General features: G+C 37.8%; 2 protein-coding genes across 3 annotated transcripts; both read left to right on the forward strand.

The window, feature by feature from the left end:
* The first annotated feature begins 4,012 nt into the window (after positions 1 to 4,012).
* Positions 4,013 to 5,914, forward strand: LOC123870468. Its single transcript, XM_045913793.1, has 2 exons — positions 4,013 to 4,415; positions 5,367 to 5,914. Exons 1-2 carry the CDS (start codon positions 4,130 to 4,132, stop codon positions 5,912 to 5,914), a joined length of 834 nt encoding a protein of 277 aa, XP_045769749.1. The 5' UTR covers positions 4,013 to 4,129.
* A 1,832-nt stretch (positions 5,915 to 7,746) lies between these two features.
* Positions 7,747 to 12,561, forward strand: LOC123870109 (zinc finger protein 271-like). 2 transcript variants are annotated; one of them, XM_045913278.1, is made up of 5 exons: positions 7,747 to 8,349; positions 8,948 to 9,002; positions 9,791 to 11,359; positions 11,528 to 11,779; positions 11,951 to 12,561. In XM_045913278.1, exons 1-5 carry the CDS (start codon positions 7,969 to 7,971, stop codon positions 12,064 to 12,066), a joined length of 2,373 nt encoding a protein of 790 aa, XP_045769234.1. In that variant the 5' UTR covers positions 7,747 to 7,968; the 3' UTR covers positions 12,067 to 12,561. The 2 variants fall into 2 exon arrangements, with proteins under 2 accessions (XP_045769234.1, XP_045769233.1); XM_045913277.1 differs by having other exon boundaries at positions 9,791 to 11,779.
* Positions 12,562 to 16,744: the final 4,183 nt, after the last annotated feature.

The raw sequence follows: 16,744 nt of genomic DNA on the forward strand, positions 1-16,744 counted from the left end.
TGATTGCTCCGTTGCGGCGTGATTGAAGAACAAACAAAGAAACACACACACTTTTGCATAATTTAGGTATAATATGGGTAGTGGTACTCGATCTTACGAAGTTGTATAATAGGCTTGGTGGTAGGATAAGATTTTAGATCTCACCACAATGTTTTTTTAGAATTATTATATTGCACACACAAACATAATATATCTATACTAATATTATAAAGAGGAAACCTTTGTATTTTTGTATGTTTGTATTGAATAGGCTCAAAAACTACTGGACCGATTTCAAAATTTCTTTTACCATTACTTAGAGGGATTCTTCCGAATCCGTATAGGCTATATTTTATCCCGGAACACCCGTGCGAAGCCGGGGCGGGTCGCTAGTGTATAATACATATACAGCACACGCAGAAGAAACTATACACGAGGGTGCAAAGGCGGCTTTTTTGCTAAACTGCTCTTTCAAGCAATGTTGATAGTATTCGAGTCAAGTTTGTCCATCCATATAATATCTAAGCGCTCTAAGCTGTAACGTTGTGAAATTAAAATTAGTAGCAATGAATTTTATATTATAAATCAAGGAATAACAGGTATATTTCACTGTGGTCTTATTTTGTTTCGACTCTGGAATTCGATCAACTTTAGTGAGATATAAAATTTCCAAGCCTACTGTATGAAATGAAATGAATGTTTGAATATGGGATGACAAGGTGTTTACAATACGGAGTTGAGCCAACACATCCAGTCAGGAAACCCTGACTTACAAATTTTTGGTATGGATGGATGCCTTTGGGAAAGTCGTAAAAGAAAATAAGAAACACGGATGCGCAAAGATTCCTCACGTTATCATCGCGCCTTGCCCCTAAACGCCATAAAACCGGGCATCCACCGCAGTAAAGATGGGGAGAGTTTTGTGAGGGTCAAATGATAGAGGTTTACTGTAAAGCGTACATTAGATGCTAGGTTTTACTTTCCGTTTTGACTTTTCAAACAGTGACTGATGTGCATGTACACTGTGTGAATTTTGCACGATAAATCAAAAACTATAATACATAAAAATAAATAAAAATCAGTTTTGGAATGTACAAGTAAAGAAAGCCCTTTCATAATATGATACCACAGTCTTGGTATAGCTACCTTACTTTGAAAATTGAAACATTTTTTTGTGATGTAACCATAAATTCAGTTTTCAGATTCTTTTCCTTTAATTGTGCTATAGAACTTCCTACCTGCAAAATTTTATGATTCTGGGACAACGAGAAATATCCTATAGGTTTTCTTGACAGACACGACGGACGGAAAGACAGACAGACAGACAACAAAGTGATCCTATAAGGATTCCGTTTTTCCTTTTGAGATATGGAACCTTAACATAAACAAATATTAGAAAGCAATGTAGTATCATTTCTCGTTCAAAGATTATGGGCCTTTGAAAAGGAGTTTCGATAACTGCAACAAATTGGCCAGAAGATCTCAAGTCAAAGTGCTGCCATCTGATGAAAGGCGAAATGTTACCTTTCATTCTCTGTACTATCAGTTATTCATCATTCCCGAATAACAGAATTGACTGATGTAGACCTATCGTCTAATGGGTGCTTAAGAGACTACGACTTGGGATGGGTTAGGTTTTGTAGCTTTAGTATGATGTGATCGAAGTGATTTTCAGGGTTCCGTACCCGAAAGGTGCCATTGGGACCCTATTACTAAGATTTCGCTGTCCGTCTGTATGTCTATCCGCGGGCTGTATCTCGTGAACCATAATTTAGGTAGAGACCTAAATTTTTTTAGCCTATTCTACCAAATTCTTTCTAGATTAGACTTTACATTTTTAGATTACCTATAATCTAGCGCTTTTCTGCAATCGGACCTGCTGGAAAGTGATGATGCAGCCTAAGATGGACCGCGCTTGCTTAGAAGATGCCTATTCACCCTTGACTTGAAGGTACCCATATTAAAATTGGAGGGGAAAATTGATGCTGGAAGGGCGTTCCATATCCTAGTGGTTCGAAATAGAAACGAGGAGGCAAATCGTTTCGTACGTAATACGTATCCGTGGAATTTCGACTACGTATGGGTGAAGACCTTGTATTCATCTTTGATTCCATTGTCCCCTGTGATGGTCCTTTACCACCAGGTAAAATGCCAAAAGGCAGTCATTGAATAAACATCTCGGTATATTAAGCTAGAGTTCTTGCCGTGATTATACTCTTATACACTGACGTCACTTCAACCCACCGCCGGCCCACTACTAAGAACAAGTATCCTCTTACAAAGAGATAAATGAATTTAACAATGAATTAGTTTATTCTTATTCCTAATTCCCAAGCTTTATCGGCTTTCTTATTACCTATACAATAGTAATTCATAATAATCGCAGGTAGAGCAGAATAGTTTACTCGGAAAATTTCCTACATTGTCAATTGTAATGTTCTACCTATGATATTTTCTATTATAACTTAATTGCAATATGAAAAACAGTCTTATTCGTAAGTTAATAAAAATGATATTAGTCTGGCAACTAGTATATCTGTGTGACCTATAAGAAAACTCTTAAGATCGAGGGTGTATCGAGAGGTTCTGCACTCCACACAAAATTTGAGGGTCCTTCAATGGAGTGGATACATAAACCTCAGTCAGCATTACTCCTTTTAAAGAAAAACATCAATTACGCGTGAACTTTGATTTTCCGGAATTAAAAGTAGCCTAGGTCCTTCCTCTAAGCTGTCTCATGAAAAGCTAGCATATACTTTAGCATTTATAATATTAATACTTATTATGGATGTCCATCTGGAATAATGTGCCTTTCAAACGGCGAAATATTTTTTCAAATATTTGCAGTAATTCCGGTTCAGATATTATTACTTAGGTACCATCCACATAATAATTATCATTAATGTACTTGTAGGTAGGTATCTAAGTATACGAATACTTTAGGCTCGAGAGCCATTTTGTCATCCCGAATTTAACACATTTCCTATTGATGTTTAGAAAATGTATATAATGTCTAGGTAAAGTATTAAATAAAAATATTGTGAATGTTTTAGGTATTCTATAGAATGCCTTGGTATTTCTATTCAATACCGGATTATAAGACTGGTGATATCGTACTGGATCTATAATATATGAAAAGAAAAGCTGTCTGACTGACTGATTTACCAACGCAAGCTGAAACTATTAGACAGATCGGGCTGAAATTTGGCATGCAGAGCAGATAACTAATATTATGACGTAGACATCCGCTACAAAAGGATTTTTGGAAATTCAACCCCGAGGTGGTAAAATAGGGGTTTGTGTGTAGTCCACGCGGACGAAGTCACGGGTATATGTTAGTATAGTCAGATGTAGGTCCCAGGATTGCATACCGTTGAAGGCGTTAGGCCTGGGCGTGTAATAACTTGGCCGCTATAAAGAGTAGGTAATTGCCTGAACATAACTCGAGGGATATCGTATCGTCACACGCCCGCTGAAACTTAGTGGGGAACTTTTATAGACCCTACTAATAGACCCAAAGATTTCCCAAAAATGCCGCATAGAAACCGACTAAGGTTCTTAACCCACAGTCAAGCAAAACTGTGGTAAGGATAGATTTATTCACTGCAGTATACCGAGAAGGATCAAAAAATCTTTAAAAAAAATCTATTCAATGATTTTATCGAACAAAAACAAAAGTGTATGACATTTTAAAGTGTTTTCCTTTCTCGACTATATTATTCTTCATAAAAAAAGTAGAAATAAATAGTTAAGTAATTTTTTCGATTAAAATTAAAATTCTACTTAGATAGATACCTATTTGGAGTAGAGTTTTTCTTATTGAGGAGAATGCATGGAGCATGTATCCAATCGTGTAGTGAGATCGTAGTCTTGAGCAGCTTACGTGCATTATGCTTACGTGGCATTGAATGATAAAAAGTTTTTTTTTTTTTTTTCTCTTTAAAAAGAAGAAAAAGTTGATGTATTTGAGAAAGAATACGAAAAACTTAAGTCAAGGGTGCGCTTATTTAATCCGGAATATATTTAAGCGGGTTGCAGACCAAGAGCTAAGCTAAGTTAGTTTAGCTTAGCTCGCATAGCTGACGCAGTTTTCCATACTTGTGTGCAGACCGCAAACTATGTGAACTAAGCTATGTGAGCTAACTAAAATATGCGAAGCTATGTTAGTTGTGTATGCCGATGCGCAGCTACGCGAGCTAAGCTATGTCCCTCCCGCCTTCCCCGCACGCCCTTCGCACATCCTTCGCCAGTGCTGTCCAGTGTCCTTTGTCGTACGCACGGTCGTTTCGTAGCGAATATGGAGCAATTTATCGAAGTTGTTAAACAATTTCCTGTGTTATGGAACACACAGTTAAAGGACTATCACAATTTAATTAAAAAGGATGTTGTATGGAAACAAATAGTGGAGGAAATAAGTAATCCAGACATACCAGACGGTGAGTTTAATTATTTTTTATTTCAAGTTTAATCTAATTTACATTATTAAAATAATTACAAAATAACTCTCTGACACGAAATGCTTCTCTAGTTGCTCGTAAGTTGTCGTATTGTACTGATCTTAAAGTTTGCTGTTCTTCAATATTGACGGTATTGGCGTTACTAGTTGTCGTTCTTGAAGACATTAAATAATTGTGCAAGACACAGGTAGTCTTTGTAATGACGTCCACTAGTTCCAATTGACATTCAAATGGTCGACGAAACACACGAAATCGCGCTGTTAATATGCCGAACGCATTTTCTACTACATTTCGTGCTCTACTGAGACGATAGTTAAAGGTGTTTTTTGCTCTGTTATCTAAACATGTACTCCGTGGGTACGGCCTCATAAAGTGTTTTTGTAATGGGAATGCTTGATCACCTATAAACACAAAAGGTGTTGGATCGCCATCAGGCGTTAAAGGTTTATGATTGGGCAAGTTTAATTGCCCGTTTTGTAATTTGTGGCCAAATGCACTATCTGCAAAAATACCTCCGTCGCTAAATCGGCCCATTGAACCAACGTCTATTATAATAAATCTTTTGTGTGCATCAACGACTGCGAGAAGGACGACAGAATAAAATTTTTTATAATTAAAATAATTAGAACCCGACTGAGGAGGGCATTTTATTGAGATATGCTTCCCATCCACGGCACCAAGGCAGTTAGGGAATTGCCATTTATCATTAAAGTCTTCTGCAATTACTTCCCATTCACTTTCTGTCGGTAACTTCATATATATTGGTTGCAAATGAATCCAAAGTGCATTGCACACATCTTTAACAATCAAAGAAACTGTATTATTACCCACTCTGTAATTGTATCCAATTGTTCTAAAGGAGTCGCCAGTAGCTAAAAACCTGAAACACATAAATATTTATTACTAAGTTTGACTTGGTGTTTGTTACAGTGAAAACTGCGAAGAATGAGTGGAAAAAATTACGAGATAGTCATCGAGAGTCACTCAAAAGGATGAAAGCCAGTACAAGTGGTCAGGCTGCTTCTCCGGCAAATAACTGGAAATATGCCGAGTTACTCGAATTTCTTTTACCCCACATGAAAAACCGTAAGAGAACTGGTAACGTATCAATTAATGATAAAAATACTTTGGCCAGTACATCAACTCAAAGTCAAAATACTTTGCCCGGTACTTCGATCGAAAGTCAAAATACATTGCCCAGTACATCAACCGAAAGTCAAAGTACTGAGATTTTCGAAGAAATTCCGAATGATGATGATGAAAATACTTCCGAACCACCAAGGATAAAAAAAAGAAAAGTTGCCGATGACGCATCATTAAACGACTTACTTCAGAAAGTCGATAACGATTTTATGAAGCGATGTGAGCAAAGAGAGCAACGGAAGGCTGAGGAGGCAAAAGAGGCGGAGAAACACAGACATCCGTTAAATTTATTTTTTGACAGTATGTGCGAGTCAACTAAAAAGCTTCCCGATTAGATACAAAGAGATGTAAAAAAAAAGCTTTTTCAAATTGTAAACGAAGCAGAGGAAAATTATGAAAGTTATTTGTCTAGGCAGACTTATCAATATGGGTACTCATCATCATCCACATTTTCGACGCCAACTCAAAACGATAACTTAGATAATTTGTAACCTTTTGGCATTTACCAATAACAAATATAAATAAATGTTTTTTTTAATTAAAATAGTTTTGCTTACCTTAAACAAATAGCTAATCTTTCTTCTGGGGTTATAGCCTTCCGATAGTTAGTATCTTGTTTAGTAATATCTCCGATAATCAATGATAACAAATCATAAAACTGAACTCTTGTAACGCGATAATATAACTGAAAATGTTCATCATCTAATTCGTAAAATAAAGTTCTAAACTCTCCACTTGCGTGCCGAGATTCAATGTGTTGACATATCCAAGGTCTAGAATGTCGTTTTCTTATATAATAATAATAAGTCAGTATTAATCTTCTTTTTCTATGTGTAACGTATTCATCATCGGAACTTTCTTCATCGATTATATTCATAGCAAGCGCCTGACGTCCGTCTAATTGAACTCCGCAACACTAACTGAGCTTTGGCTTAGCTCTTTGTGTGCACGCCATTTATTTCTATCTTAGCTTAGTTTGGCTTAGCCTAGCTTCCCTAGCTTAGCTTTGGAATAGCTTAGTTTTCGGTCTGCAACCCGCATTAATCTTTTGTAAAAAATAAACATTAGGGTCGTAAAGACTTAAAAAGCAAGAACTTCAAAACAAATCAGCATCAAATGCGAGCCGTCGCCGGTCGCCGTCAAGCTATTCAGTAGGCTTAGTATGAGATGTTACGTCCCACAAATGTTGATAGAATTCGAACGTCGAAACACTTTAGCTTTAAAAGGACCTTAATGACCTCATTTTAAAGGTCAAATTTGTCCACACATCTAAAACCAGTGCTCCAAGCGGAAACCTTGTGAAGTTAAAATCGGTGGTATCTAACCAACAGTGGAGAAATTCGTCCACCACCTCGCAACACTTCAATAATTATGCTGTGAGACCATAGCTCGGACATCCCTTGCCCCGTGAACCCCGTATCAACGGTGCCTCCTAACGTAGGCATATTATGGACAAAGAGGATGAAGCATCGGACATGACACCACAACGACTGGATATGACACTCCAAACATCAGATTTTTAACATCAATGCCAAAGAGGCGCAGCCCCAGCAAATTTTGAAAATGGCTGAAATAAATAGTCCAAGTAACCCAAGACACCTGTAAGGACACGCCTGGGCAAGAAGGCTCGGCCTCAAGGCCCGTGCACCCATGACATCACAACAAACTGAAGTTTTTACTACCTACCTTAAAGTTTAGTACGACCTTCAGGTCCATTTTACTTTACCGTTATTAGGTTTTGACTTTCGAATCTCGATTTATATCAAACCTTGGTGAGATGTAAAACCCCATACTAAGGACATAAATTCCGGACATTATGCAAAGTGACCGACCTCGCGCATACAAATGACGAAGCTAAATTTTTTTTAAATGTAAATTTCATGTTTATAAGAGGAAAATTCTTCATGTTACTTTATTTACCGGCAATTTTTTTGGAAAGAGGATCAAAAAATCAGATTAGGTATACCTTGTTTCATTCTATTAAAAAAAATCTATTGCTAACCTAATTTATTATTTCTTTTCTCTTGTGAATTGTTCAGCACAGTGAAGATACTTAATTCCATAAAACAAAACTATATTATACCAATGTTACCCGCCTCGACTGTAAGGCAAGTATTTCGACTGTGACTGTTTGAACTGTCGGCTGTCAAGTGTCATAACAAACAAAGGAAAGTTAGGTTTTTGCTTGGGTTTTTTGATGTTTACGATATTATTATTGTAAAAATAAAGAGCACTTTAATTTTCAGATCTCCAGGAAGTTTCTTAAAATTAGGTACATTAGAATAACAAGCATCTATCAGCAACAGAATTTCGCCTGCCATGTGGTGTGGTAGTTTACTCACAGCATTTCCTAGTCGAGGACCTCTGTGAAACAAGGACTGGGTTCAAGATGCTCGGAGAAGCTCCTTTTGTGATAAATGGCGGGGGAACAGGGTTGCTTAAATTAAACCAGAACTCAACAGACGTGGACCGACAGGAAGGAAAAGATGTAAACAAAGTTGCCGAAGATGCAACAAGTGAAAAAGCAGACGAGTCTATCTTGGTTATGGACAGTAAAACACTTTTCAAACAGGAGCCTTTAGAGCAGGACTGCGAGGAGACTTACCATAATGTCTACGACTCGTTGTTAGATGTGGTCAAGCATGAATTATGCAGCGATAGTCCAGAATTAGAACATCAGAGTGATTGTCATGTTAATACTAAGGTAGCAATAACAAGGTTCAGTTTTGAAGATGTGACCCCAGGACATAATATAAAAACACACATTAAGGTGAGTTATATTTCTCTGGTCTAGCTGATCCAACTTGGCTTCACTAGAGTAAAATTTTTATAAATCAGTGAGGGGGAGTGGATGTTTTAAAAATCCTAAAATAACTACTTTTTCACTTTTGACCAAAAGCCCAAATACCAATTTTTATAGATGTAACTTGTAAATGAACATCTTTGATACAAACTTTCACCTTTTGATTTAGTCATCCCAAAAATTGTTTCTTAGTATGCCTGTATTTGAAAAGGGACCTAAGTACTGTCAAAATTTAAAGTTTCGAACCTCTGCTTAGGCTAAACGTTGATAAATCAGAGCAAGTTTTTTATGTGTGTAAATTCAAGGTTAGTGTATGTATTGGAGTTAGCAGTTAGCTAATATTGTTTATTTTTAGGGTTCTGTACCTCAAAAGGAAAAATTTATAGGATCACATTGTCTGTTTGTCGTCTGCATTTTTGTCCATCTGTCTGTCATGTCTGTCACTGTGTGTGGCGCTGTGTGTAATTAACTTGCAGTGTTTCACATAAAAGCAACATATCTTGTATGATGGTATGGAACCCTTCATGTGCAAGTATGATTTGCACTTTATGGGGTTTTGTTTCAGGCGGAGTCTTCTCATGCTGAAGTGAGTTTGCCCGTGGACTGCGCTCTCACACTGGGTGAGTGAGGAAAATATCATCAACAAACACATTGACATAGGATTTTTAACTGATTTTAAAAAAAGAAGGTTTATGTGTTCGGTCCCTATATACATATGTATGCATGTCCATGATTACCTTAAAGGGTAGTGAACCATCCAATGGCAATCCCATAACAATAACCATTTACCTTAAATATATGTACTTATAGTTTTAGTGATTTAGTATTTTTTGAACCCGCAATGCAAAACTACCGTGGCACCTACCTACACAACGTTTGTTGACCTCTAGCGTCAGTCAGAATTTTTATTTGCAATACATTGTGAACTTTTAAAAATACAGAATTCTGTAAAAAAATATGTTTTTTTTGTGGCATTGTGGTAGCGTGGTTAGGTACTCCAGTAAAACACCACTCACATTTATGTTGCATTTTTATTCACAAGATATTTACAATAAATATACTGTATATGGTGGTCAATGATTTGATCAGAGGATGTATATCACCCCGTTCTGGTGCGAGACATAATAAGACTTCTGGATCACGTCGCTTTACAGTACTTGATGAGGGTCTTAGGGAGAATAAGGCTCTCAGAGGTCCACAAGAGCTGTAATATTTTGGACTCCTTCCTTTGATTTGTTTGTTCCAACTGGCAGCTGTGTAGAAGTTTTCTTAATAGTTGTCTGCCAGCCAGCCAAAGTCATCGGGGAGTAGAGGTTGCATGCAGTATACAGTATATTATCAGTAATCAACAGTACTATCACCTGTCTTCATTTTCGCTAGCGTTCTAATTGCACCCTGTATATTTCAGACGCACCTTTGGCACTAGAACATGCGACGATCTCATTCTCGAAGATAAACGAAGCCTCTTCACTGAAACAAAACTGTGTCAATCCAAGAATACAACAAACATCAATTAAAGAAGAAACAGATTGTAATTATCGGATGAAAAGAGAAGACATTGCAAAGTGCAGTAGTGCACAAAGGTGCTGGGGTGGCTCAAGTGAAACTGTAAATAAACATGACTTAGCAAAACATGTGAGAACTCACACTGGTGAAACTTACTGTTGCATGTACTGTAACTTTAAATGTACGACTGCAAACTGTCTAAAATCCCACTTGGGGATTCATACAGGTGAAATACCTTCTACCTGTAACTATCCTACTCCAAGTCTGCTAAAATTCCACACGAGGACTCACACAGCTGAAAAACCCTTTACTTGTAACCATTGTGACTATAAATGTTCGCGAAAAGATCATCTACTGACCCACATGAGGACTCACACAGGCGAAAAGCCATTTAACTGTAACCGTTGTGACTATAAATGTTCGCGAAAAGGTGATCTAATGAGCCACATGAGGACTCACACAGGCGATAAGCCATTTAACTGTAACCATTGTGACTATAAATGTTCGCGAAAAGGTCATCTACTGACCCACATGAGGACTCACACAGGCGAAAAGCCATTTAACTGTAACCGTTGTGACTATAAATGTTCGCGAAAAGGTGATCTAAATACCCACATGAGGACTCACACAGGCGAAAAGCCATTTAACTGTAACCATTGTAAATATAAATGTTCGCGAAAAAGAAGTCTTCTGCTCCACATGAGGACTCATACCGGTGAAAAACCCTTTACCTGTAACTATTGTGACTATAAATGTTCTCAAAAATCTATGTTAGTAGCCCACATGAGGAGTCACACAGGTGAAAAACCATTTAACTGTAACCAATGTGACTATAAATTTTCGCGAAAAAGTAGTCTTCTGCTCCACATGAGGACTCATACCGGTGAAAAACCCTTTACCTGTAACTATTGTGACTATAAATGTTCTCAAAAATCTATGTTAGTAGCCCACATGAGGAGTCACACAGGTGAAAAACCATTTAACTGTAACCAATGTGACTATAAATTTTCGCGAAAAAGTAGTCTTCTGCTCCACATGAGGACTCATACCGGTGAAAAACCCTTTAGCTGTAACCGTTGTGACTATAAATGTTCGCGAAAAGGTCATCTACTGCCGCACATGAGGACTCACACAGGTGAAAAGCCATTTAACTGTAACCAATGTGCCTATAAATGTTCGCTAAAAAGTCATCTACTGACCCATATGAGTACTCACACAGGCGAAAAGCCATTTAACTGTAACCATTGTAAATATAGATGTTCGCGAAAAAGTAGTCTTCTGCTCCATATGAGTAATCACACAGGCGTAAAGCAATTTAACTGTAACCATTGTAAATATAAATGTTCGCAAAAAAGAGGTCTTCTGCTCCACATAAGGACTCATACCGGTGAAAAACCCTTTACCTGTAACTATTGTGACTATAAATGTTCCCAAAAATATATGTTAGTAGCCCACATGAGGACTCACACAGGTGAAAAACCATTTAACTGTAACCAATGTGACTATAAATTTTCGCGAAAAAGTAGTCTTCTGCTCCACATGAGGACTCATACCGGTGAAAAACCCTTTAGCTGTAACTATTGTGACTATAAATGTTCGCGGAAAGGTCATCTAAAAAGCCACATGATGATTCACACAGGTGAAAAACCATTTAACTGTAACCAATGTGACTATAAATGTTCGCGAAAAGGTCATCTAATGAGCCACATGAGTAGTCACACAGGTGAAAAACCATTTAACTGTAACCAATGTGACTATAAATGTTCGCGAAAAAGTAGTCTTCTGCTCCACATGAGGACTCATACCGGTGAAAAACCCTTTACCTGTAACTATTGTGGCTACAAATGTTCTCAAAAATCTACGTTAGTAGCCCACATGAGGACTCACACAGGTGAACACCCATTTAACTGTAGTCTGTAATCAATGTGACTATAAATGTTCGCGAAAAAGTAGTCTTCTGCTCCACATGAGGACTCACAAGGGTGGTAAATCCTTTACCTATAACTATTGTGACTATGTTTGGGAAAAGGTCAACTACTGCCCCATGTGAGGACTCACACAGGTGAAAAGCCATTTAACTGTAACCGTTGTGACTATAAATGTTCCCAAAAAGGTATGTTACTAGCCCACATGAAGTTGAAAAAGCTTTTATGTGTAACTACTGTGACTATAAAGTAGTCGGCCATTTTTCTTTTCTTTTTTTTTTCAAAATAGCAGCCTTATTTACCTTTTATGTTTTCATCGTAGTACCTAAGTATAGTACGCGACAGGTTGAGATGGCAGTTGGTGTGGGGACGCCCCGCACACCCGCACAGCCCAGCTCAAACTATCAAAGTTATTCTGGTGGCGTCATCACTGCAACATCTAGATTCTAGACATTAGTAGGTACCACTTTGATAGCTTATATCTCGATAACTTGACACTTCGCAAGATTTTGTCTCATACGATGCAATATTGCATCAGCAATATTGTTTATATTGATGAGCTATTGATTAATATAGGTTTTACGTGTGGCCACTATTTTATTTTATTTATTAGGTACAGGAAAATCTACAGCAGAATATTAGAATAAATTTCTTTAAAGCTAATTACAGAAATATGGCCAACTAGAGGATGCCCGCGGCTTCGTCCGCGTGGAATTTCGATTTTTTTAAATCCCGTTGGAACTACTCTTTGATTTTCCGGGCTACTGCCTATGTCCTTCCCCGGGATGTATCCTACGTCTGTACCAAATTTTATTAAAATCGGTTCTGTGGTTGGGCCGTGAAAACGTAGCAGACAGACAGACACACTTTCGCATTTATAATATTAGTATGGATTACATATTTTCTCAAAAAAATTCATTGAGACCATAAGACCATTCTTTACTGAAAGAAAAGTCACGAGCAAACTGGCATCCAAAGATGCGTCAAATGGCGTCAAATATGTCTAATACCGAGGATAATGACGTATTTACGATAAGTCCCACTCCGGTATCGACTGCATTAGCAATGTTTTCTGAAATGAGGAAAGGAAAAACGAAAAGGGATAAACCGCAAGAAATCTGAGGTCACAACACTTCTGGAAAAATATATAAATGGGCGCGAAAATCAGGCACCAAGGGCAAGCATTAGTAATCCCATCCATTCAATTTTCGCAGTAATGGCCAACACTGCGTTGATTTTCCCTCTGGATGTCCAATTGAAGATTAAAAATTAATTATGCAGTTTCGCAAGCAGAATATGGGTACCTTCAAGTCACGAGTGAATAGGCAACCGAGCTCCATCTAATGCTGCGTACAGACCGGCCAAACGAACGCCAACGAACGGGTTTCGTTGACCTTCGTTGCTGCAATCTGGACGGCTTAGCGAATGCCAACGATCGCTCGTTGGCGTGTGCCGGCGATCCGAAGCGTGGCGGTAACATCAAAGAAATCGAGCTATTTGATCGAACTCTGTTTGGACGGTCGCCGAAGGCCAACGAACGAACGCTCAGTTGAAGCAAGAGTGCGTAGCGTGTAGACGTCCAATTTGATAATTACTTGGATATTTCTTATCGTTTATTTTTTCTTGTTCTTGCTAACTCGTTTTGGTATATAAAACTAGCAATTACAATGATGTCGTCGTCGACCATGATTAAATTGCGAATGAAAGAGAAAAGAACCGGAATCAAGTGCCAACGAACGTTCGTTCGAGCACTAAATGTATTTGGACGTATTAACGAACTCCAACGAGCGTGCGGAAGCCAATGCTAGCGAACGATAAATATCCATCGTTGGGCGTTCGTTGGGCCGGTCTGTACGCAGCTTTAGGCTGCATCATCACTTGCTAGCAGGTCTGATTGCAGCCAAGCGCTAGTCTATAAATTAAAAAAAAAATGATCTCAGCAGCGTCAACCCCTCCAGGATCTTCAAAACATGTCTATGTCCAACAGACTCCACCTCCAACACCTATACCTCCCGCAAAAACAGATATTTGAGTTTTGAGTCTGAGTTAGCATATATCTACTGATGTTCTAGCTCAGACTTAGCCAGACAGCTCCATCCACTTCAATAAAGAGTGAAAATTTAAACCCTGCTGAAATATCTCATCATACAAATACCAAACAATAATATATTACTCCAGATGGTTTGGTGGTACCTATATGATATTTTGTAATCTAACTGTATATAATATGTTGTAATGTATTTTGTAATTTTATCTAACTGAGAAACTGTGTATTTTGTAATCTAACTGTAGGTATGTGTATTGTAATGTATTTTGTAATTGTATCTAACTGTGAAATGTGTTTAACTCACTCACACAAATAGTAAATTTTTTCGAGAAAATCTGTAATTGGCCATATTTCTGTAATTAGCTTTTAAGAAACTTAGTGTAGGTAATATTTCGCTGTAGATTTCTCTATAATACTTAATAAATAAAATAAGGAATATGCATGTATTTTTTTTTTTATAAATATTACTTATTATTATTTTTTTCCTCTCTCTGGCTTTACAAAGATTAGCCAATGTCAAGTTTGTAGTTTTATGTAACAAGTTAAACTATACAAGTATGGACCCCGTCTGTGCCGGCGCTCGCCGAAATACGCACGGCACCCCCTTAGAGCGCTTTCCAGTCAGTTTTAACAAAAAAAAAAAAAAACACTAAAAAGGCAGAGCACGCCCGCCAGCTAACACCAACACGTTCGGTCGTCCGAACAAAAATTTTTCACGGTTCGTGTCTGCCAAATTTCATGATTCTAGGTCAACCGGAGTACCCTGCTTATAGGTTTTGATTCAAGTCGAGGACTTGACAGGTCTTGCCAGCCATACAACGAAGTGACCGTAAAGAGGTTCGTTTTTTTTCTCTCGATATAAGGACCCTAAAAGTAAAGGTACATTTTATAGCTAGATATACCCCTTTATAGTTATAGCTAGGGATTTAATTGGCGGTCATAACTGGATGCGGCACACAGTTGATTGCTGCGAGAATTGGGTCAGAGCACTCGGTTGTTTTAAAACGTAATAAAAACCGGCCAAGTGCGAGTCGGACTTTCGCGAACTGAGGGTTCCCTGCTACCTACTATTTTTTCGTCATTTTGCACGATACATCAAAAACTATTATGCATAAAAATCTGTTTTAGAATGTACAGGTGAAACCCTTTCATATAATATGACTAGCTGATGCCCGCAGCTTCGCCCGCGTGGATTGGTCAGATCCCCTGCAGCATCAGGATTGAGGAGTTGGACTCCAAATTTTTTATGAAACAATGTCGCAAAGTTCCTCTATCGATTAAAAAAGAAATGACGCAAATCGGTTCAGAAATCTCTGAGATTTCGGTGTACATAGGTAGAAAAACACAACTCCCTTTTTGAAAGCCGGTTAAAAAAGTAGCCTATGTTACTCCCTGGTCAATTCTATACTTTTCTGTGAAAATCCCGTCAAAATCGGTTCAGCCGTTCCCAAGATTAGCCTTTTCAAACAGACAGACAGACAGACGGACAAAAATTTTAAAAACGTGATTCAGTTATAGTATCGTTCAAATAACCATATGACCTTAAAATGCGGTAGTTATTTCGAAATTACAGACAGACACTCCAATTTTATTTATTAGTAAGTATAGATACCCCACTTGGTATAGTTATCTATGAAAATTAAAGCACATTTTAATTTTCTTTCTGTGATGCTACCTACCACAAATTCACGGTTTTCGGATTTATTCCTTTACTTGTGCTATAAGACCTACCTATAGGTAGTTACTCTATAGGTTTTCTTGACAGATACGACGGACGGTCGGACAGACAGACAACAAAGTGTATAAATTAACATATTCTGAAAAAACCTACCACTTATAAAGTTACCCAAATTTAAAAGCTGCTCGAAATTCTCAGCTATCACCAACCGTTCTCGTGTCTCTTCAATCCCACACGATATTGGCGAAGTAAATCGCGCCCACCTGGTGCAGCTCCGCGCCATAAAATAAAATATAATAATAATAATCCTATAAGGGTTCCGATTTTCCTTTTGAGGTACGGAACCTTAAAAAATCGGTCAAAAGCGAGTCGTGTTTTACTCTTTTAAGGTCCCGTACATCAATTCAATCAATAAGAGCCTCAATAGCTCAACCGGTAAAGGAGTGGACTGAAAACCGAAAGGTCGATGGTTCAATCCCCGCCCGTTGCACTATTGTCGTACCTACTCCTAGCACAAGCCTGGCGCTTAGTTGGAGAGGAAAGTAGAATATTAGTCATTCACCATGGCTAATATTTTTAATTTAAAAAGAAAAAAAAAAAAATTTGAACCAGATAATGTGGCTAATTGCACCACGTCCATGCCTATTCTCAATGAGCTCTAGGCAAAGATACCACACAATAATATGCCAGTGGAAATAGTCCCTTTTATTCATAAAATTTCAGCAACCCTGAAAAGTAAGTACTTCAATTGAATTTATTCAATACCTATTCGGGTATGGTTCAGTGGGTCAAAAATACCAAAATATCTTTCAGTTTGGCATTTTGTCTATGACCCGTGACACGAGGACAGACACAGCAGAGTATCATTAATAGGGTTCCGTTTTATCCTTTGGATACTGAACCCTAAAAACGCTTTTCGGGATCAGATGGGCGCTATAACTTTGGCCTTTTCAACTATCAACTTAACGATGTACTAAAAATTTTTAACTACAAGTTTATGTATCACTTAGAATTTATTATAATGAATTGTTTTCAATGAGATGTGTTTTAATTACCGAATAGGTACGTACTACGTACTCATTATAAACAATTAAAAAGATAGTGAATTATGTGATACTAGTTGATGCCCACGTGCTCCCGCGTCCCGCGTCCCTATAATAGGTTTTCTTGACGGACGGACAGACAGACAACAAATTGATCCTATAG

Source organism: Maniola jurtina, chromosome 12, assembly GCF_905333055.1.
Source record: "Maniola jurtina chromosome 12, ilManJurt1.1, whole genome shotgun sequence".
NCBI classification, from domain to species: Eukaryota; Metazoa; Arthropoda; class Insecta; order Lepidoptera; family Nymphalidae; genus Maniola; species Maniola jurtina.

What these genes read in the sequence shown, in the direction of transcription:
- LOC123870109 (XM_045913277.1), top strand. Translation starts at nt 7,969, where the DNA reads ATGCTCGGAGAAGCTCCTTTTGTGATAAATGGCGGGGGAACAGGGTTG. An exon ending in GGACTGCGCTCTCACACTGG is followed by an intron (nt 9,003 to 9,790) that starts GTGAGTGAGGAA and finishes TGTATATTTCAG; the next exon opens with ACGCACCTTTGGCACTAGAA. An exon ending in CCACATGAGGACTCACACAG is followed by an intron (nt 11,780 to 11,950) that starts GTGAACACCCAT and finishes GGACTCACACAG; the next exon opens with GTGAAAAGCCATTTAACTGT.
- LOC123870468 (XM_045913793.1), top strand. Translation starts at nt 4,130, where the DNA reads ATGCGAAGCTATGTTAGTTGTGTATGCCGATGCGCAGCTACGCGAGCT. An exon ending in TAATCCAGACATACCAGACG is followed by an intron (nt 4,416 to 5,366) that starts GTGAGTTTAATT and finishes TGTTTGTTACAG; the next exon opens with TGAAAACTGCGAAGAATGAG.